At 37.0% G+C, this 15,177-nt stretch overlaps 2 protein-coding genes across 5 annotated transcripts; one reads left to right on the top strand and one right to left on the bottom strand.

Moving 5' to 3' along the window:
- Window positions 1–786: 786 nt before the first annotated feature.
- On the top strand, window positions 787–2,386 carry LOC117570883 (26S proteasome non-ATPase regulatory subunit 7). The gene is made up of 2 exons (XM_034252781.2): window positions 787–1,127; window positions 1,190–2,386. Exons 1-2 carry the CDS (start codon window positions 953–955, stop codon window positions 2,044–2,046), a joined length of 1,032 nt encoding a protein of 343 aa, XP_034108672.1. The 5' UTR covers window positions 787–952; the 3' UTR covers window positions 2,047–2,386.
- A 1,232-nt stretch (window positions 2,387–3,618) lies between these two features.
- Window positions 3,619–14,952, bottom strand: LOC117570882 (sodium-dependent serotonin transporter). 4 transcript variants are annotated; one of them, XM_034252780.2, is made up of 8 exons: window positions 14,850–14,952; window positions 10,861–11,356; window positions 9,142–9,418; window positions 6,553–6,763; window positions 6,037–6,489; window positions 5,407–5,701; window positions 4,365–4,565; window positions 3,619–3,872 (listed from the first exon to the last, which is right to left on the bottom strand). In XM_034252780.2, exons 2-8 carry the CDS (start codon window positions 11,050–11,052, stop codon window positions 3,627–3,629), a joined length of 1,875 nt encoding a protein of 624 aa, XP_034108671.1. In that variant the 5' UTR covers window positions 11,053–11,356; window positions 14,850–14,952; the 3' UTR covers window positions 3,619–3,626. The 4 variants fall into 4 exon arrangements, with proteins under 4 accessions (XP_034108671.1, XP_034108669.1, XP_034108666.1 ...); XM_034252778.2 differs by lacking the exon at window positions 14,850–14,952 and adding an exon at window positions 14,359–14,622; XM_034252775.2 differs by lacking the exon at window positions 14,850–14,952 and adding an exon at window positions 13,180–13,258.
- Between the last annotated feature and the right edge of the window lie 225 nt (window positions 14,953–15,177).

Below are 15,177 nucleotides of genomic sequence, written 5' to 3' on the forward strand. Positions count from 1 at the left end.
ATAGACAGTACTACTACACTTGCATATAAAGTATTAAACAAATACGATAACGACATTTATCAGGAATTCCTTTATTAACTAATCGTGCTAATTGTAGAAGTGATACTATTGGAAATTCATAAACAGACTAGACAACTATTTATTCAAAAATGTATATCGATAAGTCGATTTTTATAATGGAATTTTAAAAACCATTTATTGGAATTTGAGGCACCATTAGTACAACTATAATAATTTAGTTACACTTGACTCTTATGAAATATAGTGTGCTGTGTATCGTAAAAATATATATTTGCAAAACTGTATAATCGGATTTGTGGGCTTTTCTGATAAACAGCTGATTTAGCATATATATTTTTGTTTATTATTACTACTCTATGGGGTAATATTGTCAAATGCCTTCCGTACTGACTTTGAATTTGAATATTTTTATATAAAATCATAATTAGAATAAATTGAAACAAAATAACAAAGTTTGTTTTTGTTTTTGCTACTTTGCTTCAATCGACTTTTTTTTTAAAGAAATTGTAGCAGTACTTCAAAAAATCAGTATTTAATTTATTTCTTTCATCTGTATCTGTAGCAAGCGCCTCGACCATAATAAGAAATATATCAGAGTTCTGAAACTTTTTAATATATTTACTTTTCGATACAATTAGACACAGTACACGTCGATATTTCTGAAGCAATTTGACCACTTTCGATATATTTTGTTTGTTGTTGGTGGTTTTGCTAATAAAATGAGTTTGCAGTATATTGTGAAATAACGTCGGTCACATTGAATCCAAGCGAAACGACAAAGAAGAAGAATTTGCTTGTCATTTCGGTGAATTGTTACCCGCAACAAAAAGTATTTGTTGAAATTGTCGCAAGTACGTTTGAAAAATAGTTGAGAAGAGTACGCTGTGCGTAATAAGTATCCAACACTTTAAAGAAATCTTACAAAATCAAAATGCCGTCGTTGGAGGTCAGTGTAAACAAAGTGATTGTTCACCCGCTGGTGTTGTTATCGGTTGTGGATCATTTCAATCGCATGGGCAAAATTGGTAATCAGAAACGCGTCGTCGGCGTTTTACTTGGCTGCTGGCGCTCCAAGGGAGTGCTGGATGTTTCCAACAGCTTTGCAGGTAAGCTAATAAAATATATAGTCAATTGAGAGTATTATTTATCAATGATTGGTTAATTTCAGTTCCATTTGATGAGGATGACAAGGACAAATCTGTATGGTTTTTGGACCACGATTACCTTGAAAATATGTATGGAATGTTTAAGAAAGTAAACGCACGCGAGCGTGTTGTAGGCTGGTATCACACTGGACCCAAACTGCATCAGAATGACATTGCCATTAACGAGCTTATCCGCCGCTATTGCCCCAACTCGGTGCTGGTCATCATAGATGCCAAACCAAAGGATCTGGGTCTGCCTACAGAGGCGTACATATCTGTCGAGGAGGTGCACGATGATGGCTCGCCAACTAGCAAAACATTTGAGCACGTGCCCAGCGAAATTGGTGCTGAGGAAGCCGAGGAGGTCGGAGTGGAGCATTTGCTGCGCGACATCAAGGACACGACTGTGGGCAGTCTGTCGCAGAAGATTACAAATCAGCTGATGGGCCTGAAGGGACTCAATGCGCAATTGCGCGATATTAAACAGTATCTGCAGCGAGTCGGCGATGGAAAGATGCCCATCAATCATCAGATAGTCTACCAACTGCAGGACATATTCAATCTTCTGCCCGACATTACCAGCGATCAGTTCACCAGCACCATGTATGTGAAGACTAACGATCAAATGCTGGTCGTCTACTTGGCGTCTATGGTGCGATCGATTATAGCTCTCCATAATCTGATAAACAACAAACTGGCGAATCGCGATGCTGAAGAAGGCAAGAAGGTGGTCGATGATAAGGATGCGAAGGATAAGAACAAGGATAGCAAGGATAAGGAGAACAAAGACACAAAGGATAAGGATGCGAGCAAGGATAAGAAGGCTGATGAGAAGTCCGACAAGAGCAAGGACGATGGAGGCAAGAGTGCCAAAAAATAGGAACGAAGGAAAAAAAGGAAATCACGTCGCAAACGAAAGAAGCAACCGCCAGAATCGTAATCGCAATCACAACCACAAAACATCAAGAGCAGCGACAACAAAACCAACATCCATATTACTTACGAGCAACTTTTGGACAGCTTGAGCGAAGAGTGTTACACATTACAAAAATCAATCGCATGCAGTTCATAACACCTACATGCAACATGAATAACTTACATAGCTAGCAATATATGCATACCAACAGCAAGATTCTCCTTTCCATATTTTGTGTAGCTAAATATGCTAACAGTAACCAACAAGTTGATGTAATTAAAATTTAATTAATTTAAACTTAAAACTGCAATTTCACTTGGAAAACAAAACTCTGACACACCAAAAATTGATTTAATGGAATAACTTTGAAATTAAGATATTCAAAATATGATTAATACATCGTCCTTCATATCTTCGTTACTTCCACAGAATGTTCATGCTATGATTGGTATTAAGATTGACTTACCGGCATGAAAATCTAAAAACAAAAATATCCAATATTCATTATTTGAATATATTTCTCAGTCTATGGGATATTAGTCTCATTTCTTGAAATGAAAGAGTGGCTGGTTTTTCTTATTTGGTTTTATTTGGTCCTACCAAATTAAACATATTAAAACTAAAGCATTTGGTATCAAGATAAACCATTGTAAATGGCTGTTTTACAATGGTTTGTGAGTTAAGGTTAACTACTGTAGTATAGACTTATATATTAGGTTGATAACATGTTTCTCTATCATTGACCCTTTAACAATGGCATTAACATATTTATAATGCAATGTTGCTAATTTAATACTATAATATACAACATATTTGACATTGGCTTAGAATCAATCTGTTTTATGTGTAGATTGAAATATAAATATGAAGATTAGACTCGTATTTAAGCTAGTTTTCGGTTTAAATGATGAGATTCCCAGTTGTGCTTTCTGGATTCTGGCTTTAAATATTACTAATAAGATTGCTTTATACGATAAATACTTGTTGAGGGATCTCAATCCACACGAAAGCTCTGCAAATGGCTGCTTGCAGGGCTTTCTATGTTTTGATATAGACAAATGGTATAAATAGTAGTGCTTTATAACATGTTATATTTAATTGGTTGCTATTCAAACCAACCACTCACTGGCCAACGGGAACTTTAGCGGCTTACAGCTGCTGATCCTTAGGGTGCAGTTATTGTCCTCGGCAGCAGTTGTTGTTGTTGTTGTTGTTGTTGGATTCCTATGTAAGCATTTCTCGTTGACCGAGCCGAGACTTAAACTATGGCTAAGACTAGCACTAATAATATCATTGCCATTCCGTGCGCTTGTTTGTGGCATCACCTTCATCTTCTCCGCATCGTTGTCATCCCCATCGTCCTGTTCGACATCATCCGTAAAGCTAAGATTATTTGTGTGGTAAGCGTAGTAACTGTTGAAGTCCAGCATTTCATTTGCCTTAGTTGTTGTTGTTGTTGTTGGTGAAAAACTCTTACAATTTAAATTATAGATCTTGATGTTGGTCTTGCTAGTGTGAATATTCAAATGCACAGCATTGTCATGTCACACCGAAGTGCCCTGTTGTCCTGGCACCACCGATCCACATGCGGCGTCCGGCTTAAAGGATGCCTGCAACCGTTGTTTGCAGCCGCCCTTCGAGGCGAAGAAAAACTTGTATATCATGTACATGGGAATGCACAGAACCGAAGAGCAGGTGACTGCCCAACCAACTTGAAAGCTCCACGGCGGATAGTAATATTCTTCGCCCAACATCTCCTTGTATCCCAGTATTGAGAATATGAAGATTGTCTGAAATAAATCGTCATAGGTTATACTCGCTACTTATTTTCAACTAATGTTATACTGCGTGGTATTGTTCTTCAAATATACCAAATTAATATACTAAAAACGACGGCTATATTCGGTATATCGATTTACTAGTACATTAAAAATATACCATAGAGGTTAAAATACACAGATTATCAGACCAAGCAATTAAGACCCCACTGAAGCATCCGTTTTATGACATAAAAATAATTTCTTAATTACTTCTACAACTATCATCCAAGTGGGTGTGGCTAATTCTAAAATAAACTTGATATGCGGGCAACAATAGTCTCTGAGATACAGTGTTTTATACAGATAGACAAACATGGCGTCTCGACTGTTGACGCTGATCAAGAATATATATAGAACTTTATGGGGTCGGATATGCCTCGATTTGCCTCTTCCATAAATTTCCTGTCGGCTACCCTATGTATGCGTAGCTGGTATAAAAAAAGTGTAATCCGGCTTACTTACCAGCAGAAACACCGGGCTAATGTAAGTCCAACAAATCCTCCAGAATAAGCCCGGCTTGGAGCCAAGCATCTGCTCCACGTCCGCGCTGAAGCGATCAACGCCATAGAACCAAAAGACGCCCGCAGCCTCAACAAATACGACAAAAAGTATGGCCAGACCGGGTCCATAGACATTCAGGAAATTAACCAAGACGACTCCTCCCTGAAAAAGAGATGGGAAAGAATCAAAATATGGATGCAGTTGCGGCTGATTAATGATGCATTGTGAGATTGGGTTAAGGTATGCAGACTTGAAGAAATGGTTTGTGAAATGCGTGCGGAATAACTTGATCTATTGACCGATTCATGAGTTGAGCCAAAGTGGTTGGAGCCAAAGTGAAATATAGAAGATACTAAATTACAATTTCAAATGTAATCAGACAAAGTGGCAATGGGTGGCTATCGTGGCCGTCAAGTGCTTCGTCTTCGACTCGGACTTGGACTTGGACCAATAGCAATAGCAATAGCAATAACAACACAAAAGCCAATGGCAATACCAATTTGGTGCCGCGTATGTGTGTGTGCTCCAGTCTACTTGTCCAGGCCAAAGTAAACAAGTGACCGAGCGACCAACTGACAGGTGATAAAAATGCACAGGAAAAGCGGAAAGCAAAGGGATGGTCAAGGGTGGGGAGATAGCTGTTGACCCACTCGAGTGGGTGCGTTGTTGAGTAAGTATGTGAGATTAGCAGAAGGAACGATAAAAAGCACTTAACATGGCAATCCATCGTTTTTTGCTTTAGCTAAACTGGCATCTTTAAACAGGTGTCTGTCTGTCTGTCTGTCTATCTAGCAAGAAGCCAGACAATCGCAAGTCATGGGAGAGAAGATGCGTTTAATGAGCCATGCGGCGCATTCCACAATGCCTCATGCATATGGAGGAGCTGCTCTCCTTCCTTCTTACCACTTAACAGTTAATTAAACGAATCAAGACAGCTGAAAGATAAGCGATGGATGCGATGGACTGGCGACTTGCTGCTCGATGGGGTTGTTATGTTACTTACATAGGTCATTGTGGGCAGTGCGCAGAGGAAGATGAAGGCCAGCAGCAGGAGAACGAAGAGTTCACGTCGCCTGCCAATGACACGAGGATACTCATCGCAGAGCGCTGTTATCATCGCCTCCAGTCCGCCAAAGGTGCTGTCCAATCCCAGCGTGATCAGCATAAGGAAGAATATGATGCTCCAGAAGACTGAGCCGCTCATCGTGGCTATTGCCTCCGGATAGACAATAAAAACCAGCCCTGGCCCCTCCAAGCCAACTTTGTCAATTGATGTCTTCTGCACATAGGCCATATAACTGCAAAGGATCCGAATTTAATATAGGAGTAATGTGATGGCAATTAAAAAATCATAAAATAAGATAGATAAGCTAAAGTAATCTAGGTATAAAAAGTTAAAGAAGCCTATCCGCCATAATATGTATTAGGCATAATATTCTTTATAGTATCTAAAATTAATATTAATAATAATAAATAACAATATTTAGTACATATATATTATTCTAGTTGTAAGTAATATAAATGCAATTTAAGAATTCCTAAAACATACGTAATTTAAGGATACAAATTTATGATTATATGTATATTGTGTATAATAATAATTATCAATAAAAATACATAGTACTCAACTTACCCCAGAACAGAGAATATAACAAATCCAGCCAAGAAACTAGTGAGACAATTGATGGTGCTGGTTATTAGCGCATCCCTGTAGCAATTGTTGTTAAACTTATTGTAGCTGGAGAGTGCTAGGAGTGTGCCAAAGCCGGGTCCCAGCGAGAAAAAGATCTGCGAGGCCGCATCGATCCACACCTTGGAGTTCTTGAGCTTGTGCCACTCGGGAGTCAGATAATACTTGATGCCCTCATCAGCACCTGGCAGCGAGACTCCGCGTACCAACAAAATGATAAGCACCACATAGGGAGCTAATGCAGTCACCCAAACGACTTTTCCGGCACTTCGCACTCCCTTCCACAGTGAGAAATAGACGAGTACGAATACCCCAAAAACGCAGAGTGCCAGCGTGGGCTTCACTGGACCCATGAAGTCCAGTCCATCGCTCTTGTAAATCTCCAAAACTTTGCGCCTACGTTGTGGTTAACCACATGGATATATTTAAATGCTAAGAATATCTAGATTTGGTACTTACTCGAAGAACTCCTTGGCTGGCGATGTAGCCAACTCAGTGAAGTTCTCGCTGGTGACTGGCATACAATTTTGAGTGTTCCATGGATTATCACAGGACGTCCAAGGTAACTGCGAGGTGAACGAGGCAAAGAGATAATACACCGCCCAGCCTATGATTGTGTTGTAGTACATGCCCATATAGATGTCGATGAGGCAGATAGCATAACCAACACCTGAAGTTGGAAAACAAACACATTATATGTAAAGGGAAACCAGCTGTGACGACGTCTTTACTCCAGGTGCAATGTCATGTTGTGGCTGTAACATTTTTCTTTATATTTATTCCTTATGCAAATACTTTAATGTTATCGTAGGGAGCTTGCAACCGCTTCTAATTATGCTAGCTTGCGCAATTTTATTGTGAAGTAAGACTGGATGATTTGACTATATTATGACATTATTACTATTACTAAGCCTAAGCAGCTGAATTATGTTAGTGTTGAAGCTTTTAGCTTACCAGGATTCAATCTCAGACAAGTTCAGATTTTTTTTTTTGTAGGTTTTTGTTTATGTTTGTAAATATAATATATCACCGTAAAGTTCTCGCAAGTTTGCCAAGCATTAAATCTATTACTTTACTTCAATTGTTTTAAAATAGTTTCATAGTTTTTTGGCTCCTTTAGTTCGATTTAACAAATCCTCGAGACACAATCCCAAGAGATTTCTGTGACGGCCCTGTTAATTTAATAATGTTTTTTATGCCTTGGCAGCTCCGGTTTAAGCACGAAAGTTTAAATATAAAATTTGACTGGTGATTTAATCCTTTTTAGATTTATCATTTTAGTAAATTTTTGTTACACATTTTTTTGTTCCTGCTTATGAAATGGTACAAAAATCACTGGAATCGAAGAGTTAATTCACACTTCATCTTCAGCCTTTAATTTTACACAATTTCTACATAAGAATAAAAGACAGTTTAAATAAGGAATATTTTGTGACCTTCAGATTTAAAATCATATTTATTTAACAAATTATAATAAACATCTTACTCTTTCAATGAGCACGCATAAAGAATGTTGTATGTGCGTGAGTGCAACTGGGGAATGCCAATCTCTGATTGATGGCGATTAGAAAAATCATCAACTTCAAATATTCCCACGTGACATTTTACACATTTTTGCTTATTGCCATCGACGGCAATGACGGTAAATGACAATACCAAAGAGCCTTTAGAAGCCTCTAATTCCAAGCAGGCAAGCAAGCACACACCTGTTCTGCAGTCGCTCGTCTCCCATTACCCATCCACCATTTCTATATGTAGTACTTTGGTAACAGTTTTGTTAGATGATGCCAATAAGACACGTCACGTGATTGGGAGTCTCTTTTCCGTTGCGCCTTGGCAGTTCTTTTCCTTTTCCTCATAGAAGCTCGCAATTTTCTTTTGCTCAGTTTGCAATTCATTTTAATAGCAGTGGCAAAAAAGTTAGCGCAAAGGTTTTTACCAAGAGCAAACACTTGTTGAACAAATGATGACTGCCACAAAGTGATGTTTGCTGTTCAGCTAAAGCTGAAGCTGAGGCCAAGTCTAAGGCTGAGGTTGTGGGGGGTGGAAAATCTCAGCAGCGACCACTGACTCAGCAAACTGTGCCCAAGTTACTTGTAACTTTAAAGTACTGATAGCCGCAGGATAAATCATCCTTTGCATCATGCGAGAACAAGAATATATTGACGATGTGTTTTCATTTGGCTGCAAAAGCTGAACGCATTTTGTTTACCATTTAATGAAATTATCAACTTGATACACAAACTTTGTGCTACTTTTACTTTGCCCTATCGAGATAAGTCAATTTAAGCAGACGCCTCGCCTCGTTGACAATTTAATTACGAGTTCACATTGCGCCTGATTTGTTCGCTATTCAAATACAAATTTCACTTGAATGCAGCATTAATTATTGCAGCATTTTGACTCGCCTTATCTAGACGCTGAGAACTGTGCCAGTGGCCATGCTGAAATGTCCTTTTTCAGAGCAACTGATAATGTCGTCAGCACAAGAGTCACAAGCCAGACAATGGAAGCAACTCTTTGGGACATGAATGTTATTAACCGCACTCTGCGGGTCGCCTAACTCCAAATTCGAGCAAGCAAGCAAGCTAATGCAGGGAGTGCTGCGATAAGTTGTTATCTTTGCTCAAGTATCAGAAACGAGCACTCAACGGTGAAACACATAAAAAATGAAACATCAAACATGATATACGTAAATTGTTTGCCTCCGCACATGTTGCGTATACGCAATATTGAAACTGTTAATTTATATATTGTAAATATTACACATTTAGCTGCAGGCATTTGCCTCTGCTCTGTTCTGTAAATATAAAATGCTTATTGCTTGCTTGATAGATTTCAATATGCAATTACATTTTATGGATTTTTCGCGATTTTAATTCAATATTTGTGATTCATTTATAAGAATTGATGGGAGACTGTAAACATGAAAATATGTTGGGGACTTATTTACGTTGCATTAACGTACGTAATATGTGTAATATTCAGCAAAATTATTAGGGAAATATTATACTTTAAGTCACTTTACCAATATTAAGAAACACTCACCTTTTAATGCTGGACAAATGCGCTTCCAAATGCTGAGACAGCCACAGCGATGGAACTGTCCTAAAGCGAGTTCCATATAAAATAGGGGCAGACCTCCAAAAATGAGGAATACGCAGTAGGGCACCAAAAAGGCTCCGCCGCCATTTTGATAACAAATGTAGGGAAAACGCCAGACATTGCCCAAGTCAACGGCAAAACCAATCACGGCCAAAAGAAACTCAGCCTTTTGGCCCCAAGTCTCTCGTTGACGTTCCGTCACGGAAACTACCAAAATACGCTGCAATAATAACATAATATATATGTATTAATAATCATACAATGAAAAAAATAGATGACACATCAATTAAAGCTTGAGATGAGATGAAAGTGCTTATTATTGAAATGAAACTTTATTAGGCTTAACTTCATTCATTAAAATATAATTTCCTTGCATAAGAATATTTATTGAGGCAGTTGGACGCATTACCAATATACATACATATGGTATTGGAATTATGTTAAAATAACACATTTTTGGCGAATGTTTATTTTTCAATTTTTATTTATAAAAAATAAAGTTTGTTTCCTCAAACCAAAAACATGGCGTATGTACATATGTTTTGTACTTTACAATTAAAAATCATGGCGTCGCAAAGTCGCAACGAAAGAATCGACTAAAAAAGAATCACAGTGAACTACGAGAAAAAGGGAGCAGTGAGTAATGAACAAGTGAGCGAGTTAATAGTGATCAAATGAACCAAAAAGCAGTGAGCATGTGAACAAAAAAGAACAACTTGGAAAAAACACGTTCACTTGATCAGTTCAGTGAGCAGCTCACTCTTGTTTACGTGTTTGGTTCATTGAATAAATGACTCTTTTTCACTTGTTCAGTTGAGTGAGCAGCTCACTAACAATATCAGTGGTGTCATATCCGCTTTTTTCCCGTCAGATTTGGATTTTTTTGAAGTGTGATTGCGGGAAAAATATGAAAACAGCGGGCAGCGGGAATTCTGGCTTTTTGACCAAAGTTAAGAACCTTTTTCTTTAGTTTACTTTTACTCAAATTTTAGTGATGTTTAAATTGAATTTAACAGCTGAAATGTTAAAAATATATTTCTATCGACAAAATATCGATATTTACTTGTATCAAATAACTTCCCTCAAAAGTTTGCACCCCAAATTGGAGCGATTTGCATAACTAACATTGTGAAATTCGCTTGCGCTAAAACAAATTGACGATGCCAAAGGAAGTCTACAAGCTACGAATGGTTTTGGATTTTTTTTTTCTGTTTTATTTTCTTATCTTATAATTGCAAACCAAAAAATGAAATGAATGAATGAATTTACATATGTATATATTTTATCTTTAAACAGAACAAGTTCCTAAAATCAATCTTAGCTCTAAATATAGTGCTCATCCAAAGCCTTAAGAATAACCTTTTCAGTTTATGTTTTTTTTCACTGTAAAGATGTTCGCACGTGACATCTGTCAGAGAATTACCAATTATATTTTATATTACGTATTGAACTGAGGATTTATAAATGAAAAACATGTACCACATTGCTTTATAAAAATATGCTTTTTTCCTAACTTATTTCTCTGGTATTCCGCTTTTTTTAGCTTGTTGTTTTCGCTGATCCAGCTTTTTTTGCTTAGAAAAAAATGACACCACTGAACAATATAACTGTAATCGGTTGATAATTTTGGCTAGTTATAGAAATCAAATAAATTTGACTTACCTCATTGTTAGCTAGACGTGGTGCCAAGGGATCAGTGGCCTTGGCAGGTGTCGCATTGTCGCCGTCATCCTCATTGGAGTCGTCCTCGTTGTTTGGCGACTCCTTATTGTTGCCCCATGGCGTAGCCGCACCTGAAGCCGGCGCTGTGTGACCAAACTCGGTGCTGTTATTCTTGCTGCTGCTTCGATCCATGGTGTTGCCAAGCGTTTGTATCTCTGGTTGTGCCTGTGGGGCCGCCGAGGCCAAGTATGCCGATCGCGGCACTAGCCTAGCCAGCCCTATGCTCTTTTGCGTGACGGGATGCGTTTGCGACTGTGTCAGAGCCAGATCCAGAGCCAGAGCTAGAGGCGGAGCCAATGTGGGCTCCTGCTCCTCCCCAATTCTTTCTTCGCCGCTCTCCGCACAGCTTTCCCCTGACTTCTTTAGCAACACTCTCTATACACTTCGGTCATCGTTGGGGAGGCGGAGTTTAAAGAACGATGGCGACTGTCATTTACTGAAAGTGTTTAAAGGATTACTCATTACTTCAATCGATGCGTGTATTGTGTATTGTGCAACTAACGAGCTTGTTTCCAACTGCTGTTCGCAAACAGCAAAAAAAAAGGAGCAAATATTGCCACTGACATTACGTGTGCTTGAAAAATCAAATATGTTGCAGGAAAGGTAATATGGGGGTGTATCAAGCTACCCAATTTTTGATAGTAATAATAATTCACCTCATATGAAAACTACAATTCATCAAAATGTATTCTATGTTATTCCTTTATTGAATGTTATGGTTTAATTACTGACAATTTTATTTGAAGTCGCCCTCGAATACGCCTATTGAAAAGAAGTAGCAAGCATACGCACTCGCGCATATGGGTTAAATGTATTTGTTTTCTCGGTCGTATCGGATTCCCCGAGGTGTCCTTTGTCTGGTAATCTATGGCTCAGCGACTGGGACAAACCGCGATGCGTTGGCCAACGGCAATCAATTGGTGCGCATCGCTTCTGTCCTCTTGAACCGAATTGACGACGTCCAATGTCAATGTTGCGAGTCCTTATGGCTTCTATGGAACTCGCAAATATAATATGTTTGGCTTTTATCAGTTTTAGTCACAAAGCGTACACAGCCCCCGGCGGGGTTTCAACTTTTTTTTTTGTTTTGCAGCTGAATTCGAATTTATTTTCTGCATTAAACTAATGTTGTGTAAATCGCTTTTTTAAGTTTTATTTATTTTATCTGACATTTCGAACTGAATTTCTTTTGTTTGAATAGGACAAATTTGCAATTTTTAAATTATAATTGTATTCTTCTAGACTTGGGAGCTGAGTCGGAGGGAGGTTGAAAGAAAGTATGAGTTATGTATGTGCTATCGTTTTTTAATTACAATTTAATGGCTTGAATGTTGTGCACATGTCGCATTCATAGCAGATAAAATATGAAAATTACAACTCAAGCTGTTTCATTGACAATGTTGATAAGGCGACAGAGAGAAAATTACAATTTCAAAATAATTAAAAGTCACTTTGTGATACAGAAAATATGGCACATATAAATGGCAAAGTAATAACATCTCTTAGTCTTGAAACAATGAATGTATGAAATTGTGTCAACATGATTTCAAATTAGAATGCGAGGAAATAAAAAGAATAGAATTTTTTTCAGCAAAATGTATTAAAGACAATTTTTGTATAAAGGCACAATGTTAATTAGTTATGGATGTTAGGGTTCGTTGAAAGAAAAACTTAGATGATACAACCGACGCGTCGGGAAAATATATCACAAAATTACATATTAAATATATTTTTCTCAGTTACAATTTATATTTGTTAATTTATTATTTAACATTATGCAACAAGTTAAACAAAAGATTAATAAAAGTTTCAATGAAATATTTATATTTTTCAAACACACAGTTGTCAGCAGAAAATATCAGTACACTTTATTGATTAGTTGTTAAATTATAAGATCAGCATTTTGTAACAAATGAAATAAAAAGGTTGTAAAAAATATTTCACAAAATTTCTTTGGACTTTCAATGAATGTATTTTTCTCACCCACAATTATCAGCAGAGATTTTTAATACATTAAATTGATTATTAAAAAAAAGCATTATGCAACAAGTAAAATAAAAAGTTGGTAAAAAATATTTCACAAAATCATTTTGAATGAAAAATTTATTTTTATTTATTTTTATCTATATGTTTCTCACCCACAATTTATAAGCAGAGATTTTCAATACATTTAAATGATTGTTTTTTAAATAGTTAAGAGTTTTAAAGAGAGCATTATGCAACACTTTGAACTTTAGCACACAATGAAAAAATACATACTTTGAAATATCTACAAAAATTGTCACTTTCTGTTTTTAATTTGAGTGGCGCGCGCCGATTTGCTATTGCAACTGGTGGAAATGCGAGCGTGAAGTCGCCTTTTATACTCGAGCTGCTTCGCCCGAAGGGTCTAAAATCGTCGTAAGGACGAAAACGGCGACCCGAGTCCTTCTCGTGTCTGGCGTTAGGCAGGCTTGTCTTTGTGGTGTTTTGGACTCTGGGCTGATGTCTCGCTGTGTCTGTGTTGGACAGGTGGCGTTTACAACTTAAATTGCAACAAACTGTTGCTTACCACATTTTATTAAGAGTGTGGCAAAACAGGCGCGGAAGTTCGACGAATGGGCTGTCGATATCTAGTGCACACCTTACAAGCAAATTTATTAATTAATGCAACATTGCGTATATATGTATCTGAATACATTATTTCTAAAACAATGTATGCAAAGTGTAATCTGCTGAAAGTTCTACTCAAGAATATAAAATTAAGCAGTCAAGAAGTTATACCAAATGTATATACATATGTATAAAGTCTAATTAGTATAGAAATATACTAAATATACTGTAGAGTACACTCAAAACACACGGTATTCGTATTAATCATTTCTTCCACATAACGATTAAAGAGTTAATGGTTAATTCTCTGGCGAAAAATGTCGAACTATTTCCAGTGAAAAACACATAAACATAAAAACTTTTATAGTTCTGGATTAGCACTACATTTAGATCTAAGATTGATTTTATGAGCCTTTTCTGTTTACCGTTCATTTTTTGTTTTTCGTACGAAAAACAGAAAAATAAATTCCAAATAATCATTATTAGCTCTAATTAATGTGGTAATTAATAGCTAATAGATTCATCTTTATAAAAAATAAAAATTGTTTTATTCACTTTAAGAAATGTTTGCCAGCGACATTCTCTAATTTTAAAGCAATAACCACGAATATTCGTGACACATAAGCTAAATTTTTTCTTAACAATTAGCTTGCAATCTGGTGAATAAATATTATTTCAAGAATCAATCCGCATTTTGATTTTATTGATTGACGAGCACACTTGATGTTAGCTTTCTTAATTATTGATGTATATTATTGAAATCGCAGACGAAATTTTTTTATTAATTTCAATTTTGACTTGTCAAAGAACACCAAAAATAAAAGATAATAAGGAATTTCGTCTTACTATCTGTACCATTCAGTTGGAATTGGAGATAGTTATTCGCGATAATTTTTAAGTTAAGTACGCGGTAACATAAGATCAGAATCGAATGAACAATCTACTTTCCGCGATCGAAAACATATAAACACATTTTGTTAACTTGATTATCACTTAGAGCACGAGTTAAATGTTTGTTTTTGTTTTATCGCAAACGAATTTTTAAGATACTTCAATTAACTCCTTCAAGCAACATGCAAATCAGTTCAATTACTCTTTGGCACACGCAGACGTCGTCGGATGCGGATGCAGTATCTGAGGAATACTGATTGTGCGCGCCCTATGAGTGCAGTTTTATAATAAGTATGCTTGGGGTAGGTGAAATCTAAAGAGGAATATATATAGGTTACTTTCGAATTCCATAATACGCTCTCTGCTATTTGCATCACATTTGCAATAAAGACAACCTGCATTGCTCGGGTATCAATTTAAAGCTGTGACGTCACGACGATGCTTACGGTGTTTTGCTCTCTTGTTTTTGTGCTGTGTATCGAAACCATATTGCGATCATTCACGATTTTTCGAAGAACGACGTATTGTTGATGTTGTTGTTGATTTTGTCAATGGACATTTAAAGCGTTTTAATAGCTTGCACACTATTTTGTATCTCATTGATAATTATTGTATCGCGTCATCGTCTGTATATTTAAACTAATACAATAGTAATCTGATATAGAATTTCCTACCCAGCGCATACGACCACAAACAACTTTCATATGTTATCGGCGTGAAGGTGGCTCATGAAGAGACGCAGCAGCAGTTGTTCTAAATCAACGGTGTCTCTCA

Source organism: Drosophila albomicans, chromosome 3 (assembly GCF_009650485.2).
Source record: "Drosophila albomicans strain 15112-1751.03 chromosome 3, ASM965048v2, whole genome shotgun sequence".
In the NCBI taxonomy this organism is placed as follows: Eukaryota; Metazoa; Arthropoda; class Insecta; order Diptera; family Drosophilidae; genus Drosophila; species Drosophila albomicans.

Excerpts from the sequence above, each read along its gene's own strand:
- LOC117570882 (XM_034252780.2), bottom strand. The coding sequence starts at position 11,052 with ATGGATCGAAGCAGCAGCAAGAATAACAGCACCGAGTTTGGTCACACA. Across the intron at positions 5,702-6,036 it reads GTTATATTCTCTGTTCTGGG|TTATATGGCCTATGTGCAGA; the intron begins GTAAGTTGAGTA and ends GATCCTTTGCAG. Across the intron at positions 3,873-4,364 it reads TTAGCCCGGTGTTTCTGCTG|ACAATCTTCATATTCTCAAT; the intron begins GTAAGTAAGCCG and ends GATTTATTTCAG.
- LOC117570883 (XM_034252781.2), top strand. The coding sequence starts at position 953 with ATGCCGTCGTTGGAGGTCAGTGTAAACAAAGTGATTGTTCACCCGCTG. Across the intron at positions 1,128-1,189 it reads TGTTTCCAACAGCTTTGCAG|TTCCATTTGATGAGGATGAC; the intron begins GTAAGCTAATAA and ends GGTTAATTTCAG.